This window comes from Canis lupus, chromosome 34, assembly GCF_011100685.1.
Source record: "Canis lupus familiaris isolate Mischka breed German Shepherd chromosome 34, alternate assembly UU_Cfam_GSD_1.0, whole genome shotgun sequence".
Lineage (NCBI taxonomy): Eukaryota > Metazoa > Chordata > Mammalia > Carnivora > Canidae > Canis > Canis lupus.
In genome coordinates, this window is record NC_049255.1 from 11,567,611 (window position 1) to 11,585,835 (window position 18,225).

The 18,225-nt window shown below is 63.2% G+C and overlaps 1 protein-coding gene across 4 annotated transcripts in view; it reads left to right on the plus strand.

Annotated features, from left to right (window-relative positions):
• SLC12A7 (solute carrier family 12 member 7) overlaps positions 1–17,733 on the plus strand; it is a 37,218-nt gene extending 19,485 nt beyond the window's left edge. For 3 of the 4 annotated variants that reach the window (XM_038583361.1, XM_038583363.1, XM_038583364.1), the window contains exons 8-26: positions 251–462; positions 768–935; positions 1,352–1,450; positions 1,980–2,037; positions 2,351–2,525; positions 3,878–3,996; positions 4,270–4,368; positions 4,824–4,943; positions 5,433–5,537; positions 5,963–6,131; positions 8,100–8,295; positions 8,592–8,761; positions 8,842–8,973; positions 10,979–11,086; positions 12,062–12,240; positions 12,762–12,776; positions 15,275–15,408; positions 16,330–16,445; positions 16,639–17,733. In XM_038583361.1, the coding sequence (XP_038439289.1) occupies positions 251–462; positions 768–935; positions 1,352–1,450; positions 1,980–2,037; positions 2,351–2,525; positions 3,878–3,996; positions 4,270–4,368; positions 4,824–4,943; positions 5,433–5,537; positions 5,963–6,131; positions 8,100–8,295; positions 8,592–8,761; positions 8,842–8,973; positions 10,979–11,086; positions 12,062–12,240; positions 12,762–12,776; positions 15,275–15,408; positions 16,330–16,421 (2,350 nt within the window). In that variant the 3' untranslated portion in view covers positions 16,422–16,445; positions 16,639–17,733. Of the gene's footprint in view, positions 1–250; positions 463–767; positions 936–1,351; positions 1,451–1,979; positions 2,038–2,350; positions 2,526–3,877; positions 3,997–4,269; positions 4,369–4,823; positions 4,944–5,432; positions 5,538–5,962; positions 6,132–8,099; positions 8,296–8,591; positions 8,762–8,841; positions 8,974–10,978; positions 11,087–12,061; positions 12,241–12,761; positions 12,777–15,274; positions 15,409–16,329 lie in introns of all 4 variants that reach the window. The other variant, XM_038583362.1, reaches the window with a different exon arrangement.
• The last annotated feature ends 492 nt before the right edge of the window (positions 17,734–18,225 follow it).

Sequence of the window (18,225 nt, forward strand, 5' to 3'; positions counted from 1 at the left end):
TGTGGAGGGAGGCACCTGCATCAGTCATGCAAGGCCCCTGCAACACGCACTGTGCTCCGGGGAGCATGGTTGCAAGGGCCCCAGGTCCTGCTTCAGCACCCAGCCTGCGCAGCTCACCGGCACTCCTGCCGCCCAGGGTAGAGTGTCAGAAGCAGCCTAGCAGCCCCCAATCCTGGTCACTCGGGAAAAGTGGTAGAAGTAGTTTCAGGAGGGGCCTGTGCATCTTCTCACGCCCACCTCCCTGTGCTAGGGTCTGCCTGCTGGGGAACCGCACCTTGTCAAGACGCGGCTTCGACCTCTGTGCCAAGGTCCACACCGCCAACAACGGCACGATGCCCACCGTGCTCTGGCGCCTCTTCTGCAACAACTCCATGTCCAGCGCCAGCTGTGACGAGTACTTTGCCCAGAACAACGTCACAGAGATCCAGGGCATCCCCGGGGTGGCCAGTGGCGTCCTGCTGGGTGAGTGCCACCCTACACCTGGTAGGCGTCCTCCCCGGAGCTGGAGCCGCGGTCACCACACAGGCCATGAAGCCTGCGGCTCAGCAGACCTTGTCTTTCTAGGGGTTTGCTGGCAGGTGCACGGGCACTCGCCCTGGTCACGGGGGCTCAGGCTGGGGGGACAGGGTCTGTCCCATCTGTGTTCTGGGAGGAGGGGTCGTGTGTGACATCAGATCCCGTGGGAGCTGGTAAGCCCTTCACCGCTGTGCCTGCTGGGCCTGGTAGAAGGGTCTGGAATCTTGTTATGGGCCTGTTGTCACCCACAGATAATCTGTGGAGCACATATGCAGACAAGGGGGCGTTCGTGGAGAGGAAGGGCATGCCGTCCGTGCCGGTGCCAGAGGAGAGCAGAGCCAGTGGCCTGCCCTATGTGCTCACCGACATCATGACCTACTTCACCATGCTGGTCGGGATCTACTTTCCCTCTGTGACCGGTGAGGCCCTGCCTGGTCCCCTGAGAAACAAGCCTTGGGGTCTCTGCTCCCCATGTGCCGGTTGGGGTGTGGGAAGGTGTTGTCCCAAGTGCTCCCAGCAGACCGGCATCACTCGGGGTGACGGACCGTGGCAGCTGGGCAAGGAGCCGAGGGCCATCCTTGCAAGACAGTTGCTGACCTTCTGGGATGACCCTCAGCACCTGCCAGGGTGTTGTTCCCTGCATGGATACACGCTCCCTGCCGGGCCACCTCCAGCTGCCCTCTGCCCGCGGGAGCCCCAGCCCCACCCGGCCTGGCACTGCCGCCTGAGCCACTGGTGCATGTGGCTATGTGGCCCGTGTGTTGTGGCTGGGGGCCTGGCAGGCGGTGTTTTCAGGTTTGTGGTAACCGTAGGCTGTCCCCGTGGGTCTCTGTAGGTATCATGGCGGGCTCGAACCGCTCTGGGGACCTCAGGGATGCCCAGAAGTCGATCCCCACAGGGACCATTTTGGCCATCGTGACAACGTCATTTATCTGTATCCTCCAAGGCACTGGGTGAGGAAGGCCCATGCCCTATCCACCGCCCGGTGCGCGTCCAGCCGGGGTGGGCTTCCAGGGCTCAGGCCAGCGCTGACCGCCACCCCCAGAGGGAGCCGGGCCAACGTCTGCCTGATGATGGAGGGTGAAGGAGCCACCAGGACACTGACCTCACGGCCGGTCATGGCCTGAGTGTTGTCCATGAGCCACGTGGAGCGCTCACGTCGTCACACATGATGCCTGGCAATAACCCGTGACTGTGGTGTGGTTCATGGTGCTTGTGTACACGCACACAGTCACAGTGACTCCATGCTGGTTGCAGAGGTTTGTCTCTACCAAGCGAGCCAGTGTGCTGCCTGACTCACTGGAGCCAGGACGGGGCAGCAAGAAAGGCTCCGAGGGCCGCAGGGTCACAGCGGGGGGGGGGGGGGGGGGGGCGGACAGGTGGGGCACAGGTCGGTCCAGGCCCACCGTGAGTAGGACCCCATTGACACGTTTGGGCCGCAGTTTCCTTGACACGAGACACAGACCTGTCCTGCATCGTGCTCTTTGGGGCCTGCATCGAAGGCGTGATCTTACGAGATAAGTATGTTGGTTTTGTGACTTCTAGAAGCTTCCTAGTCAGCATCCGTTTTCTCATAGCAGATGGTAGCGTTGAGCTTGCCTCCCCCAGGATTTCAGGTTTTGTGTGGCAAGCAGGGAGCCCCATGGCCCCTCCATGGGGGGTCCCGTGTGGTCCCTGGCAGTGAGGCCTCACGGATGCTGCTGTGCAGGGCTGACCGTGGCCTCCCTGCTCCTGAGGAGGACACTCAGGGTGGGAGTGGCCTCATTCCAGCTCGGGACATGAGAACCACGTCTTCAGCATGAGTCTGATGGCCTGCCTGCTCCTGCCCCGCCAGGTTTGGCGAGGCCCTGCAGGGGAAGCTGGTCATCGGCATGCTGGCCTGGCCGTCCCCCTGGGTCATCGTCATCGGCTCCTTCTTCTCGACCTGCGGTGCCGGCCTACAGAGCCTCACGGGGGCGCCGCGCCTGCTGCAGGCCATTGCCCGAGACGGCATCATCCCCTTCCTGCAGGTGAGTGGGGTGCCCCTCAGGAAGGAGGGTGTCTGTGTGGGGTCCCCAAGGGCCTGCCCTGGAGCCAGCTGTCAGGTGATAGCCTCTGGGCCCACGTCCCCACCGCCAGCCCCTCAGCATGTGGGCCGTGTGTGAGGGGAGCGACCTGGGACCCTGCACCTCCTGTGGGGCTGGCGTCTGCCCTGCTGGATGTGGCTTCCTCCCCTGCAGACAGAGGTCTCTGCGAGGAGCCCGCGGGGCCGGCGTCTTCTTGTTCTGATGGCACAGGACATGGCTGGGGGCTCAGATAACATAAGTGCATCTGCTCATGCCCCGGGGGTGGGAGGTCCCAGAGGCAGGCATGGGCAGGGCTGGTTTCTTCTGAGGTCTCCGTCCTTGGCGTATGGACCCCACCCTTCCCAAGTTCTCTCATGGCTTCCATGTGGCTTCATCTTTTTTCATGAGGACACCAGTCACCTAACCAGGGATTAGGCTGCCCCATGACTGGTTGCCCTTAAAGCTCATGTCTGCAATCATAGTCAAGTTACCTCCCAAGGTGGTGGGGCCAGGGCTTCCCTGGGCCAGGGCTGGGGTGCCTGAGGCCCCATGTGTGCTGATCATCTGGGGTGGGTGCTGGTCCTCTGGCTCCCGAGTGCTGGCCCTCGCCTTCGCTCCCTGGAAGGTTCCTGTGGCCTGGAATGTTTTCCTCTCTCATGACTCCATCTGTTCCTCAGACACAGACAGGGTTGCGGAGCGTGCACAGGTACCTGCTAGGTTGGGCGTCACTGTCAGGAGCAGGTGGCAGTCATGGCGTCCCTGGTGCCGTGGAGCCTCCAGCCCACAGACTCCCACCTGAGCCTCGACCATGGCGCCCTGGTGCCCCTCTCTAGCTCTGTTTCTGGTTTGCTTCATGGTGTCTCTGCAGCGTGCTCTGAATGTCCCTTCCCGGGCCACTGGGCTGCAGGGACTGCAAGGAACATGTTGGACAGCTGGTGCCCCTAGAGGCGGGTGTGGCCTTGCCGTGGTCCTGCCCCATGTGGCTGCGGGTGAAGGGTCCAAGCACCTTACTGTGAGGTCCTCACAGGGGTCTTCTGTGCGTGTGGCTTGAGGCTAGCCTTATGCTCCCTGGGGGGCCCCCGTCCAGGGCACGGAGGGATCACCTTCACCCCCATCCGTGCACCATGAGGCCCTGGGCCTGGTGGTACCTGGGCCACCGTCTCCCTTTGCACGGCTGGATGTTGGGTTTTCTTCCTGGGGCCAGCCATCGAGGGTCTAGGACGCACCGTGAAGGTCTGCTCCTGCCTTGGTTCCTCCAGGGCTGCTCACCAGGACACAGGGTCCTGCCCCTGTGACCCGGCTGCCCTTCCCTGCAGGTGTTTGGCCACGGGAAGGCCAATGGGGAGCCCACGTGGGCTCTGCTGCTCACGGCCCTCATCTGTGAGACCGGCATCCTGATCGCCTCCCTGGACAGTGTAGCCCCCATCCTGTCCATGTGAGTGGCCGCAGGCACGGTGGGACGTGTGTGGGGAAAGGCCACAGACATGGGGCCGCCGCCTGCTGACTCGGAGCGGGAGGCCCTGCTCTCGGGGCTGGCCTTCTGCTCGGGGTGATAGACATGCACAACCACAGAGGCCGTAGACAGGAGGGGGCAGGAGACCACCTGGGAGTGGGTGGGCTGGGCTGTTGCAGGAGGGGTGTGGGCATGGTCAGCCAGGGCTGCCTGGGACCTGACCTGCTTCCTGTGGCCTTGTCCTGGCATCTCCAGGTTCTTCCTCATGTGCTACATGTTCGTGAACCTGGCCTGTGCCGTGCAGACACTGCTGCGCACGCCCAACTGGCGCCCACGTTTCAGATACTACCACTGGTGAGCACTCGCATGGCCAGGGCGGCCCTGGGGTCCCCAGTGCAGGCTGCATCCAAAGGCCACGTGGGGCCCTGGTTTCCTCTAGCACCAGCCTCGGCCGAGCTGAGGGGGGCCCTGTGCCCCTGTGTCACCCAGGGCCACCAAGGCATCACGTGGCGTGTGGGCCCGGAGCGTGTGACCTTAGGCAGCATGTGTTCGTGCTGCCATGTGTGGTGGACGGGTGAAGACCATTGTGCTCTGTGGCCGGCAGTGTGCCTGTGCACCCTGGGCAGAGGGGTGGGCGTCCCGTAGGCGCAGAGCCAGGGCAGGTTCAGCCCTCAAGGGGGCAGAAGGGGGGATCAGGCCGACAGCGTCAGTGCCACTTTCCCACCATAGCTGAGAGACCTTCTTTCGGTGGCTGGCGATGTGCGTGGGGCTGTGGGCGTGGCAGGCCTGTGAGTTCTGTGTTCCTCCAGGGCGCTGTCCTTCCTGGGCATGAGCCTGTGCCTTGCCCTCATGTTTATCTGTTCCTGGTATTACGCGCTCTTCGCCATGCTCATAGCCGGCTGCATCTACAAGTACATCGAGTACCGCGGGTGAGTCCTCCCTTGGGGCCTCCCGGGGTCTGCGCGGCACAGTGCTGTGCACCTCCTAGGGCACAGGTGGGCACAGCTGTCGGGTCTGCAGGCCTTTGTCCTGGGGGTCGAGAGTTACGTGTGCTTTGAGTCGATTCCACGGTGGTCATGACACTTTTATGCCATGTGCTTTATGAGAATTGGGAAGTCTGTCCAACACTGATGTGTGACAGATTCCAAAATTTCCAAGAATTTTACATCCCCTGGGGCATCGCCTGGGGGGCCTGGCTCCCTCCTGGGGGTGAGGTCTAAGGGGTCTTAGCTGCTGCCCGGAGGCCCCTCCCAGCTCTTACCAGAGCAGTTTAAGAGTGCGTGGGGGCTGTGACCACTCCTGGTGAGGCCAGGCCCACCAGTGTTCCCTGCACATGCACATTGTGGCCCTGGCCCTGGCCCTGGCCCTGGGGTCCCTCCCCGCCCACCCCGTGCCTCACTGCTGCCCCTCCCCTGCAGGGCAGAGAAGGAGTGGGGTGATGGCATTCGGGGACTGTCGCTGAACGCGGCCCGCTATGCCCTGCTGCGCGTGGAGCACGGCCCTCCCCACACCAAGAACTGGAGGTAAGCGTGCAGCCCACTGTGCCCCGACCTCAGGCCCCACGAACGTGCACAGCTCGCCTCCGACCTCATGCTCTGGAGAGGCCATTGCCCCCGCCGTGTGAAGCAATTGTCTCAAGCTTTTAGCACCTTCTCTCTGTTCACGATGGTCGGTTGTGGCATGACCAGCGTATCTGGACCCTGGGCCGGACGCAGGCAGTGCGGTGGGTGGGGAGTGGGGCGAGTGGACCTCATGGGGTGGCACAGAGGATGGAGGTCAGTGCATGGATGTCCTCTGGGAGGACGAAGAAGGCTCCACCCACAGACCAAGGGTTTCCTCAGCTGGGGGCCCCATGGCCTCCATCCCTCAGGCACCAGGATGCAGAACCCGGGGCAGGCCCTCTGTGCACCTGCTGGGGAGCCCGGGGTGACCGCTGTCTCTGCCGCAGGCCCCAGGTGCTGGTGATGCTCAACCTGGACGAGGAGCAGCGAGTGAAGCACCCCCGCCTGCTGTCCCTCACCACCCAGCTCAAGGCCGGCAAGGGCCTGACCATCGTGGGCTCCGTGCTGGAGGGCACCTACCTGGACAAGCATGCAGAGGCGCAGCGGGCGGAGGAGGTGGGCCTGAGGCAGATGGCAGGGCTGCAAGGCAGAGGGAGGGCAGGGGGGCAGGGCGGGCCTGCGCAGGGAGATCAGACCCCACCGTGCTTTCCGTCCTGATGCCCTAGCGCCTCCTGAGCTGCCCCCCTGCCGGCCTCCCCCTACCCCCCCACCCCCCCGAGCAAGGTTTCTATGCCGCTGTCTCCTTTCAGAGCCTGGGGTTCTGGGTTCAGATGGGGCGAGCCTGAGATGCTGCTGAAGTAAGCGGCCATGAGGGGGCAGGGACCCCCTGGAGGGCCGCGGGCGGGAGGCAGGAGGCAGGGGCAGGTTCGGGATGGCTCAGCATGGGCTCGGTCTCTCCGCCCACTGGCGGCCTAGCTCCAAGGCCTGCGGTTGGTAGGAGTGTGGCGGGTGTGCCCTGCGGGGGCTCTGCCTGGAGAGATCACCCACCTCAGCCCATGCAGCCTCACCCCTTCTAGGCTCCTCAGTCCCCCACCTTCAAATTGCTGCCGACCGAGTGTCTCTGGCCCCCATGGAAACAGCCTGGTGTCAGGAGTGCCCGGGCCGTGTGTTTCCAGACAGACCTGCTGGGTCCTGTGCTCCCTGCCCGCCCCCACGCCCAGCGGTTTGCGGGTTCAGCGTGTTCCGTGGTGGCAGTGCCCGGTGCTCTTCTCCCCGAGGCACCAGTGGCACCACAACCCCATGTGCTTGAGTGTGGCAGCTGCTGCTAGACCGTAGATTTAGCGGGGTTGTCCCTGTGATTTTGCGCCGCTCCGCCTCTGGCCAGGGCAGCACCCTCTCCAGGTGCCTTTGCTCTCTGGACTGCCTCTCGAATGATGACATGGAGTGTGGTCCAGATGCGCCGTGTGGCAGGGAGACCCTGCCATTTACTTCTGAATGTTGCCCGAGTGCTGGGGCCGTGGGCCGCACTCCCAGTGTGCCGGGGCCTCTCCGGGGAGCCGAAGGGATAGGCAGCAGCCACCAACTGGCCCGGGACGGTAGTGGCGTGGCCGGGTTTCCCGTCCCTGCCCCCTCGCCGGCACCGCTGACTGTTGTCCCCTGACGTGCGGTCCGGACTCTTCCAGGCCTGCAGCGAGCGTTTTCCTGCACTGATGACGGTGCTGTAAAACGTCAGTTCTCTGTCACAGCAGAGAACGTACCGGCGCCGGCCTTGTGGCCTTCCGTCTCGGTGCAGGTTCATGAGGCTGCTCCTTAGTGCTGCTGAGCCTGACAGGTTTCCAGGGTTCCTGTGGTGCGGACCCTCCGTGGACAGGTCTCATTCCACGTGGATTATTGGTAGGAGGACCTGGTGGAGTCAGAGCCTCCCAGGTCGCATGGAGTCCCGGGGTCAGGTGCAGGGCACCTGGCTGTGTGTGCGGGCAGGTCTGCATGAGCAGTGAGGATGGGGGCCTTTTGGTGTCTCTTTGGGGACAGCTCCATGTGCTTAGCCCCTCACTGCCCTGGGAGGCAGCAGAGCCCATGTGGACGTGGTGCCTCTGGCTTCCACCCCAGATGCACAGCCCTGGCTTGGGGCTCAGGCTGCAGTGGGGCTGGTGGAGTGGTGGCTGCGTCTTGGAGGTGAGGGCCAAGGGGCGCCACAGTCCCTGTGCACTCAGGCTGGCCACCGTGTTCAGACTGCTTGCGCTGACCAGGAGTGTCTCAGGCCAAGCGGGGGTGCAGGGCGTTCACCTGGCTTTGTGCGTGGAAGCAGCCCGCTCCCTCCACCTGTCTCCCACCTGTCCTGCCCCATTGAACGTGTCTCTACTCCCTGGGCAGGAGGCCTCCCCGTGGAGCGTCCTGGTTCCCACAGGGATCTGGCGTCACACTGAGCTGGTCACTGTGCTGACCACGATGTAGGGAATGAATGGTGAGGGCCCACGTCTCCCTGGGAGCACACGTGAGGGGGTCTCTAGGAGTGCAGGGACGCGGTGTCGTCGGCTGCCCATGGTTCTCCCGAGCAGACGTCGACCCTGCTTGTCTCCCCAGAACATCCGGTCTCTGATGGGCACAGAGAGGACCAAGGGCTTCTGCCAGCTGGTGGTGTCATCTAACCTGCGGGACGGCATGTCCCACCTGATCCAGTCGGCCGGCCTGGGAGGCATGAGGCACAACACAGTGCTCATGGCCTGGCCCGGGTCCTGGAAGCAGGAGGACAACACGTCCTCCTGGAAGAACTTTGTCGGTGGGTACTGTCCCGGGCCGTGTGCGGTGGCGTCTCGGCGCCCCGGGGGACACGCCCAGTCGTCTGAAAGCCTCGCTCCCTTCTCTGCCGGCCCGGCCCCGGCGTGGTGACCCCGTGTGGCTGCCCACGCCCTCCGGCCGGCAGCTCACTCACTGGTAGCACAAGGGCAGCCTTCAGTGTGCACCCCGGGTGGGCCCCATGGCCTTGCCTGCCTCCCATGCTGGCTGGAGCCCACGCATCCGTGGGGGGCTCGGATCTGCTTCAGTGCCGGCCACCCGCCCCCTGCCTCTCCACAGAAACTGTCCGAGACACCACGGCGGCACAGCAGGCCCTGCTCGTGGCCAAAAACGTGGACCTGTTTCCGCAAAACCAGGAACGGTTCAGCGACGGAGACATTGACGTGTGGTGGGTCGTGCACGACGGGGGCCTCCTCATGCTGCTGCCCTTCCTGCTGCGGCAGCACAAGGTAGGATGCATGGGGCAGGTCCCGTGACGGGGGCTGGGCTCCCCGGAATGCATGCCAACGCCAGCTCTGCCGCCCACCAGGTGTGGAGGAAGTGCCGGATGCGCATCTTCACGGTGGCCCAGGTGGACGACAACAGCATCCAGATGAAGAAGGACCTGCAGGTGTTCCTGTACCACCTGAGGATCAGCGCTGAGGTGGAGGTGGTGGAGATGGTGAGGCGCGGCCCCGAGGGGGTGGGGGTTCCCCGCATGCCCGCTGCTGGTCCCGCCTCCCGGGACCACACTACTCTCGGTGTCCCACGTTTGTGGACGGGTCCTCGGTGTACCTTTGCCAGTCTCGAGGCTGGCCTGGGCTGGTAGGTTGCATGGTTCGTAGGAGGGGCTGCCCGGTTGTGATGTGCCCTCCTGAGCATGTCCTGTGCAGACGTGACACCTGGCCTGTCGCAGGATGTGAGCCAATCTGTGTCCAAGCCCCTTGGCCTCAAAGTCCCACCCATCGCACCGACAGCCTCTCGTCGGGTGCTGGTCCCCAGGGCAGGGGGAGCGAAGCGTTCTCATGCCTGCAGCAACTCCCAGGGTGCTGTCCCCTGGCCCCGGCCCTGTGCGCTCATGCTCTCTCCTGTCAGGGTCCATGTTGGACCGCATGGTGGTTCTGTCTCTCACTGTCCTGTGGCTGCCCCAGCATCTTCCACGTGGCTCCCATGTCACTGTCCTGCGCTGCCCCATCCTCACCGTCACCCTCGCCAGTCCCTCTGTTTTCAGGAACCTTGCAGACGTTAGGAGTCTGGGGAGCTGGTCAGAACCACATGGGTGGGGTCCTGGGTGCCACACGGTGGGGGCGGGGTCGCACCGTGAGGCCTGGACTCTCGTGGTTTTGCAGTAACTGTAGTTTCAAAGCTGCTAACGTCGCTCGGTTTCTCGAGGACGCAGTTGGTGCGGCACGTCTGACAATGTCATGGGCGGAACCCACAGCCCTGCCTGATTGCGATCGTAATCGCACATTCTGCTTTGTCGGGAGCGGTGTTGGGACACGATCGTGTCTCCTTTGTGAGACACCTGCTGCCCTGCCTCACACCCCCATGCCCCCAGCCGCGAGCAGACTGCAGCCGGAACCCCTTAGCCTATCCTTCCATCAGAGGTGGGCAGGCTCCCTGTGCTCACGCTCTGCTTCTGGGCTGTTGGCTGGGCTAGCCTCATCCCTGTGCCTGGCCCCCCTGCACAGCAAGGGCGCCCTGCGGACAGCCGGGGCCCCAGGTGCCATCGTCAGGAGGCAGGGAGCCCCTCTGCCAGAGGAGAGGCCAGCGTCGACAGCCTGAAGTCAGGGTCACTGACGGGGAGGGATGCTCCTGGTCAGCGCGGCTCAGAGGCCAGTCCGAGTGGGAGCCAGACCTGTGAGCAGGAGGGGTCTGGGGGTTGTCGTGAAGATGTGTCTGTAACACGAGCATACTTGGAGGTTTTATCACAAGCGCTGGGGGAGTCAGAGTCAGTACACGTTTGGTCAGATGCCCCAGCCGACAGCTAGGCTCCGTGAGTGTCCCCGAGGTCAGCAGGAAGCTGGCTCGGCTGCCCACTCTCATCTCCCTTCCTGGGAAGCTGGAGGCAGGGATACACTTCTACAGATCACACGACTTATGTATCTAGAAAATCCAAGAAAATAGATTTTAGCGAGGTGGATGGACAGAAACGACATCAAAACCTACACTTGTAGGATGGGATCCTGCTTGTGGGAGCCGTGAGCGGGGCTGATGGCAGCGCTGGGCGGCGGGAGCCCAGAGCTCCACCAAGGGTCACAGGGCGCTGCCCACTTAGGTCCTGAGAATGAGACACGGACCCCACCCTGGACAGGCGGGAGGATGCAGGGCCACCCGCTGAGGCTCAGGCTGGGGGCCAGAGGAGATCCTGGCCCTGTGGTCAGCAGGCAAGCTCGGCACACCCTGTGCAGAAGACAGCGCCTGCAAGCTGTGGGCGCCCCCTCATGCAGGAAAGGGCACGTAGTTGGCATGGGGTTCCCCCAGGGGCTGTCTTCCCGGGCCCATGAGCAGATGCGGGTTCTACCACGAGGTCATCTGCTCGTGCTCATGGGAAACACACACGCCACGTGAGCAGAGGGGGCACCCGCTGCTGTCACAGCTCCGTGCTCAGACACTCAGAGCCACATTAGTGGAAGCGCACAGCCCCTGAGCCACGTGTTCACCTCCACGCTTTCCGGACTTCCTAGGTTGAAAATGACATATCGGCATTCACGTACGAGAAGACACTGATGATGGAGCAGAGGTCCCAGATGCTGAAGCAGATGCAGCTTTCCAAGACGGAGCAGGAGAGAGAGGTGCGTATGTGGGATGGGCAGCGGGCAGGCGCACCCACAGCAGGAACAGCCCCTCGGAGGGGGGACCAGCCAGGTCCAGCTGCACCGTGCTGGCCTGGCCCCTGCACACCCACCTGACCCACAGGACCGGTCCTGGCGGTCACTGGAGCCATTACCCCCTGCCTGGCTTTCTGAGCAGCTGCCTGGCATGGTTTTGCCCCCATGGCCCACACCCAGGCTGGGGTCAGGGCTCCGTGTCCCCACCCCACGTGGGTCTGCCTGCCATCCCGCCCCTGCTTGTGTTGTCCCCTGTCCAAATCATCACGGGGCCTCCAACTGGCCTCCTCCCTCTAGTCCCTGCCTTGTCCAGCCAGGAGCCACCGAGAGTCTCTGAGGGCCATCGTGTTGACCCATCCTGCGGGCTCTGCTCTGACCTCCCCTCAGGTCACCCTGTGGCTTCTCAGCCACCCTAGGCTCTGCCCTGAGCCTCACCGGTCCCCTCAGGCCCAGCACCCTCTGGGGGTCAATCACAGCCATCTGTCCTGTGCAAAGGGTGACACTAGCTTCCTCACCCTGCACCTGCCCCTCCGCAAACTCCAGGGCTCTTCTTCTTGCCCCAGGAACTCAGGCTCCCTGACTCTGCTGTAGGCAATGAGGAGAGGGCTGGGTGGGTGGTGACAGATGGGTGGATGGGCAACCGAGGGACGAATGAGTGAGGGACGAATGGGTGAGTGGTTGGGAGCGGCCGCGTGTGTGGAGCCATTTGGAGTGCAGAGACTTCCAGGTGTGGACACCCCCTCGTGCTCACATGGAGTCTGGGGTGTTCTCCAGGGCCCTCAGAGCTGGGGTGGGAGGAGGAGGCCAGCAGGGGGCGAGGGAGGGCTGGCCCTGGGGCCCCAGCGCCCCAGCGTCTCGTCTGCACCCGATTCATCTCGGGAGCGTCTGGAGGCCTGTGGTCACTCGGTGGGGCTTGTCCTTGCCCTGCTGTCTGGCCAGGCCCAGCTGATCCATGACAGAAACACTGCAGCCCATTCCGTGGTAGCCACCAGGACCCAAGCCCCGTCCACGCCAGACAAGGTGCAGATGACCTGGACCAAGGAGAAGCTGATCGCAGAGAAGTACAAGAACAAGGAGCCGGGTGTGTCCGGGTTCAAAGATCTCTTCAGCCTGAAGCCGTGAGTGTCCACGTGGCCCCTATGGGGCACGTCCTGGCCAGACGGCCCAACCCCTTCGCCAGCTGTGACAGGGCTGCACATGCACCTGCAGACGCAGGCCTGAGGGTCACTGTCTCCATGCACGTGGATCCGGGCATCTGTGTTTTTGCTGGGTCCTAGCAGCTAGAGGTCAGGGCTTGTTGGGGGCTGCAGACCCCCTGCTGGGACCCCACTGACTGTGTAGGCTGCCCACAACACAAGAGCCGGCTTCTGCCTATGGTGCTGGGCGGGGAGCCCCTGTCTGTGGTGGGGTGTGCCGCTGGGCCCAGAGGCGTCGTGCCCAGGGTCTCCAGGAAGGGGCGAAGCCCTGAGGCCTTGGGCGGTGCGGGTGGGGGCGAGGACACAGGGCTCAGCCCTGATGGAGGAGGAGGACCAGGTGGGCCGGGGAGGGTGGCCGGGGCATGCCCAGTGACCATTTCAATAAGCCTTTGTCCTTTTGGCTCTTGAAGTAACCCGTTCTTTGTATTTTCTCTCCCATGTAGAGAATGGGGAAACCTGTAAGTGCTCTTGTTTTACTTAGGACGCTTCTTAGATCTGTAGCCTTGCATGCTTGGTACATGCTGCCCCTGTGAACCGTGTGTGCATGTGTCCCCACGTGTGCAGCCGTGTGCGTGTCTGTGTGCTTGTGCCCACGCGTGAGCGGAGTCTGGCGGCTGCTGTGGCTCCCGTGTCCAGGCGGCTCAGGGTGTGCACCCGAGGTTTCGTCTTCCAAGGAGCACGAGGACCACGGCATGGGGAGGGCGCTCCCTGAGCTGCTCTGGTGCCAAGGAGCAGGTGCTTTGGTAGCTTTTAGCTGATCCATCCACACCCCTGGAGTCCCGTCCCCTGCTCTGTGGGGACAGGTGCCCTGTTGCTCCCCAGCCCCGGGAGCTCTTCACCTCACGACACTGCTGGCCTGGTCGTGGGAGGGGTGTGGACGGACCCTGTGCATACTCTGGCGCTGGGGGGTAGCCAGACGGGCAGGAGTGGGAGCTGCCTGGGGTTGCTGCTGCGTGCCCCCTGCCGGCCTGTCCCCTGCAGCCAGGGCGGTCCTCGTGGCACAGCGGTGAGGCTGGGGGCAGCCCTTCCTCCTGCAGCCCCCAGGGCCCCGTTCACATGCCGCAGAAGAAGGCAGACATTGGTCCATGGAGGGAGTGAAGTGTGTAGACAGGTCAGGGAATCTGTGGGGAGGGCAGGGGGGACACAGGGACTCGACTGTTGCTCTAGTTCCTGTAAACTAGACATGAGCCCCAGGTCAATGAAAACCCCAAAAGCAGGACGAGGGTTTCTTCCCTAAGATGCTCTGTGGAGCGAGGGCCTGCTGAACCCGTCCCCAGGGGCGCATGTGGGCACCCATCATGGGTTAGGTCGGCCTGTCCCCAGTGGCAGGCACGCTTTGGGGGGTGGCTGGCCGTCCGGGGCATTCGTGTGCAGGAGCACATCTGCTAGGCCCGTCGCCCTCGACGTGTGGCCTGCAGGAGCCGAGGGACCAGAACCTCCGTTTTGCCCTTGTGGTGCTGGCTGCGGACACACCACTGCCCCCTTCCCACCGCCCCTGGGTGGCCGACCGCCACATTCAGCACGTGTGTGACAGGATCTCTTGTTCTGTGGATTTACGGCCCAAGGTTGGGAACAAAGACAGGTTTCTGTTGGCTTCCTGGAGACATGAGGCCACACTGTCCCTGTCTGTGCCCCTGTGACCTCCAGGACGCACGTCGCCCTGGAGCCAGGGGCCCTTCCCGCCAGACCCAAACCCCTGATTTAAAGATTATATGTGTTTTCTGACTTCGAGCTGTAGGGCATCCTTGAGTATTACTCATTTCTGGAGTGGCTGCCGTCCCCGAGCACGGGTAATTGTGGTCTCGTCCGGGCAGCTAACTCACAGTTCTCGTAATGGAAGGGCCCTGATTGCGCTGTGCCAGATGCCCAGTCTATAATTTTATCAGGCGAAATGGGATGGAAAGAGGGGCCGGCTCCCTGTTTTCCTCCTGGGAATTGGTGGTTGTGATCGGAGCTATTTGGCTCCAAGGCAGAGCGGGTGACCGGGCGTGGCCTGGATGTGGCCGCTGCGGGCCTTACACCGACCATCGGCCCGCCTGCCCCTCCAGTCTGGGGCATGGTGACCTGTTCCCGACACTGCCAGGCTGCTGCCTGCGGATTCCACTGTGCAGGTGTGACTCGGGAATTCACAGAATTCCTGGGGTTCTCCATGGTGGAGTGGGGGGCACGGACGTCTTGGAGCATGCGGTGTCTCCTGAGTGTGCTTTCCGGAACATGGCGTGGTACCCGGGGACCTGTGGACACCCGGTGCACGCCTGAGTGCAGGGGGTATCCAGGGACCTGTGGACACCAGGCGCACACAGGGTAGAGAGGACCAGGCCCTACGGGTGCCTGAGCACCAGGACGCACTGAAGGGGGGGGAGCACTGTGCCTGGGACTCAGAGGACTGTCCAAGCGCCCCATGGACGCTCTGCCCCACTCGGTGGGCATGCGCAGAACTGGGTGGTTGGTGAGGATGAGGTGCAGGGCCTGGGTTGTCCTCCTGCCGTCCACTGGGAGTAGCAGCATGCAGGCGGGGCAGGGCCCGGGCCTCTCCTCCACGCCATCCCTGAGGTGTCCTGGCACCCAGCCCAAGTCAGGACCAGCGAGGTGCTGCTGCATGTGCTCTCGAGCCTATCTCAAGGGAGCAGGGCTATCTCAAGGCCGCGTGTAGAGCAGGGCTGGGCCGAGACACTGAGGCTTTTGGGTGGGGTGGGGTTAGAGCCCATATGTGTGTGAGCGCCTTCCACGCCCAGCACTGTGCTGTTCCCTGGGGCCACGCATAGATGTAGAAGCTTGGAGGCTCTAGAGACAGCCCGTCTAGAACTGTGGAGACCACAGCTTTGTCACTGCTGGTAACGTCCCTGTTGGTGCACTTCAGGGGAGGTGACACCATCAGAATCCTGGTGTGTCTGTCTGGGACTGAGCCGGGCACACAGGGCTGTGGGTGGATCGCCAAGTGGTCTTCTCCCCGCAGGAACCAGTCCAACGTCAGGAGGATGCACACGGCCGTGAAGCTGAATGGCGTCGTCCTCAGCAAGTCCCAGGGTGCACAGCTGGTCCTGCTGAACATGCCAGGCCCCCCCAAAAACCGGCAGGGCGATGAGAACTGTATCCTTTCCATGGGCTGCCTGCTGTGCCCCTCAGAGGCCTCCCTGTTACTCGGGATTCTGGGTGGGGGCGGGAGCAGTGGGGGGCCCTTGGGCCAGGACCAGAGCCTCCACCCCCGGCTGAGCCGATGTGGCCCCACCTGGCCTGAGTGCCCAGAAAGCAGCGTCCAGGGGAGTCCAGGTGAGCAGCCCCTGCTTGGGCGGGGGGGGGGGGGGGGGGGGGGGTTGTCCACAGCTGCGAGGAAGCTGTCCACTGCCAGGTGTCCCGGGTGGCTCGGGCCCTCAGTGAAGCACTGGGGACATGCAGGAGGTAGGAGCAACGAGTCCAAGAGGTGGGTGAACGCATCCGTGACCCAGACCCTGTGCACCGAGGAGCTGCGGGCCTGGGATGAATCTGGGGCTGCTCTGAGCACCTGCCTGGCCACCTCCCATGCTGGGCATCTGCCTTGGGACAAGGGCGCACCGCATATTCCTGTTTGTCCTGGACGAGCCACAGCACAGGTGCCAGGCCTGACCTCGTGATGTGCAGGTCAGCCCCCCCGAGCTGGAGTCACGCCTCTAGCCATGTGTCCACTGTCCTATGAGGGGACTCAGGGGCTGTCCCCTCTGGCACTAGGAAGGGCAGCAGGCGGCCCTTGGGCTTCAAGCCTTGATCTCCATGAGCCTGAGGACTCTGTTTGGTTGGTGACCAGACAGGGACTCCGGCCTGTGTGGGTTCTTGGTGGACTCATCCGTCTGTGCCCCGTGCTCCAGAGTGAGGGCGGGGCTCCTCGGTTCCCGGTCAGGCTGTGGGGACCCTCAGGAGCATGGGAGGCTGGGTTGACGCCTCGGGCTGTGCCATGGGCCCCTGGTCCTGCGTACTGGCCTTCCTCTGCCTGGGACTCAGGTGCAACCAGCTGTGTCCTTAACTCAGCCACCCCAGACATGGAGTTCCTGGAGGTCCTGACTGAGGGGCTCGACAGGGTCTTGCTGGTCAGGGGCAGTGGCCGGGAGGTGGTCACCATCTACTCCTGACACGGCCACCCGGGAGCCCACAGGGTGAGCTGGGGGTTGGGCCACACGTCCTAGCCCTCCTCTCCAGGCCGAGAGCCAGCACGCAGCTGCCAAGGTTCCCCATGGGGAGGGGAGGTGCAGATACCCTCAGCACCCTGCGTGACCTGGGTGGCACTGGACCAGAGCGCTCAGGCTGTGGATTCCTCGGACCCACCTGGTTGTCGTGGTTACATTTCAGTTCTTCCCCACCTGGGACGCTCAGGAGAAACCACGCCTGGACTGAATGAAGGTCACCTTGGGCCACAGGGGTCTGTTCAGGAAGATGGCCGAGGGCCTCCATCCCTCGGTCAGCCTCCTGTGCACCTGTCCCTGTAACATCCCTGTAATGTCCCTGTTTGTGTTCCTGTGGATTGAGGCCAAGGAGCGCTGTCCACGCACGATGGGTGGCCTTGGTCAGCATGCCTGCCCAGCGTGGGAATGTGTAAAAAGGGAACCCTGGTTCTTCGGGCACACGGTGTGGTCCTCCCAGGTGGGCACATTCTGGGGGATCCCGTGGCCTCCGGTTCCCACACACCAGGCTCTGTGGAGAGGGGCCCCAGCGGCTCTGGGTTGGTGAGGCGTCGCTTGCGTGCCTGTACCCTCCTGCCAGCAGAGGGGACCAGAGGATGCGTTTCGATGGTCCATGGACTGACCTGGTCACACCGCTGTGGGTTGTGGTGACGTGGCTCACTGTCTGTGCGGCGTATTTATTTATTTAAGCACCTGGGGAGTTTTGGTAATAATGAGGGTGTCTGTGAATGAGCCCATTGGCTCTCAGGCTCCCTGGGGCCCCCAAGCAAGTCAACCAGGTCCACAGATTTCAGGTCAGGGAACAGACCAAGCGTGTGTGTGTGTGTGTGTGTGTGTCCCGATGTCCCTGAGGCATGGTTGGGCAGCACAGAGGGTCCAGAGTGACCACCAGCCAGAGTGTGTGCCAAACAGCCATGTCTGGGCTCGGGGCGTACGTACTCCTGCCCGCCGTGGTTCCACAGCAGCAAAGTGGCAAACCCACCTCCCTGGCACACGGGTCACATGCTGTGTTGGGCAGAGGTGTGTCCCCAGGACCCCCATGAGGTACAGCACGTTCACACGGGCTGGAGAAGAGCCACCACATAGCCCCTGTTTGCACGGCGTAGGCGGCTGCAGAGTGAGGGTGCAGCTGCGTCCGTGCACCCCTTTCCACACGACTGCGTGGGACCGAGTGCAGCTGATCAAAGTGGGTTCCACGGTGGTTTTATAGCTTCCTTGTCTTTGTATGATCTTGTTGGTAGAAAAATAAATTGTATAAAACCTAGTACTGTGGAGTCTCCTGTGTCTTCAGCGTAAAAGCGGGACAGTGGGAGAGGTGCCCGGTCCTCCCTCCCTGTGAGTGTTCTCATCTCACCCCAAAGCAGATGCAGGTGGCCAAGGAACCTGACCGCGTGGCCCGTTTTCACGGCTGTTAGGACCTCATTCCCTGGGATGCACAGACCACCGCTGCCCACTCACCAGGGGCTGAGACCCAGCGTCACTTGAATCAGTCAAGAGAAGTGACGAAACAGGCGAGTTTGCAGAGAAGGTGTGAATCTGTAGGGACATTCAGGACGAGGGCATGATGCTGCTGTGCTGAAGTCATGATTCCTGGAGGGGTGGGATCTACAGGGAGCTGGCACTGTGGGGATCCCTTGTTCTAGCCCTTGCTGCGCCCTACGGCCATGGGTGGGAGAACAGGCATGAGGCCCTGGGGCTGCCCTGCATGGCTGCCAGGAGTGGGCAGGTGCCAACCCGGTGATCCCACTCCTGGAGC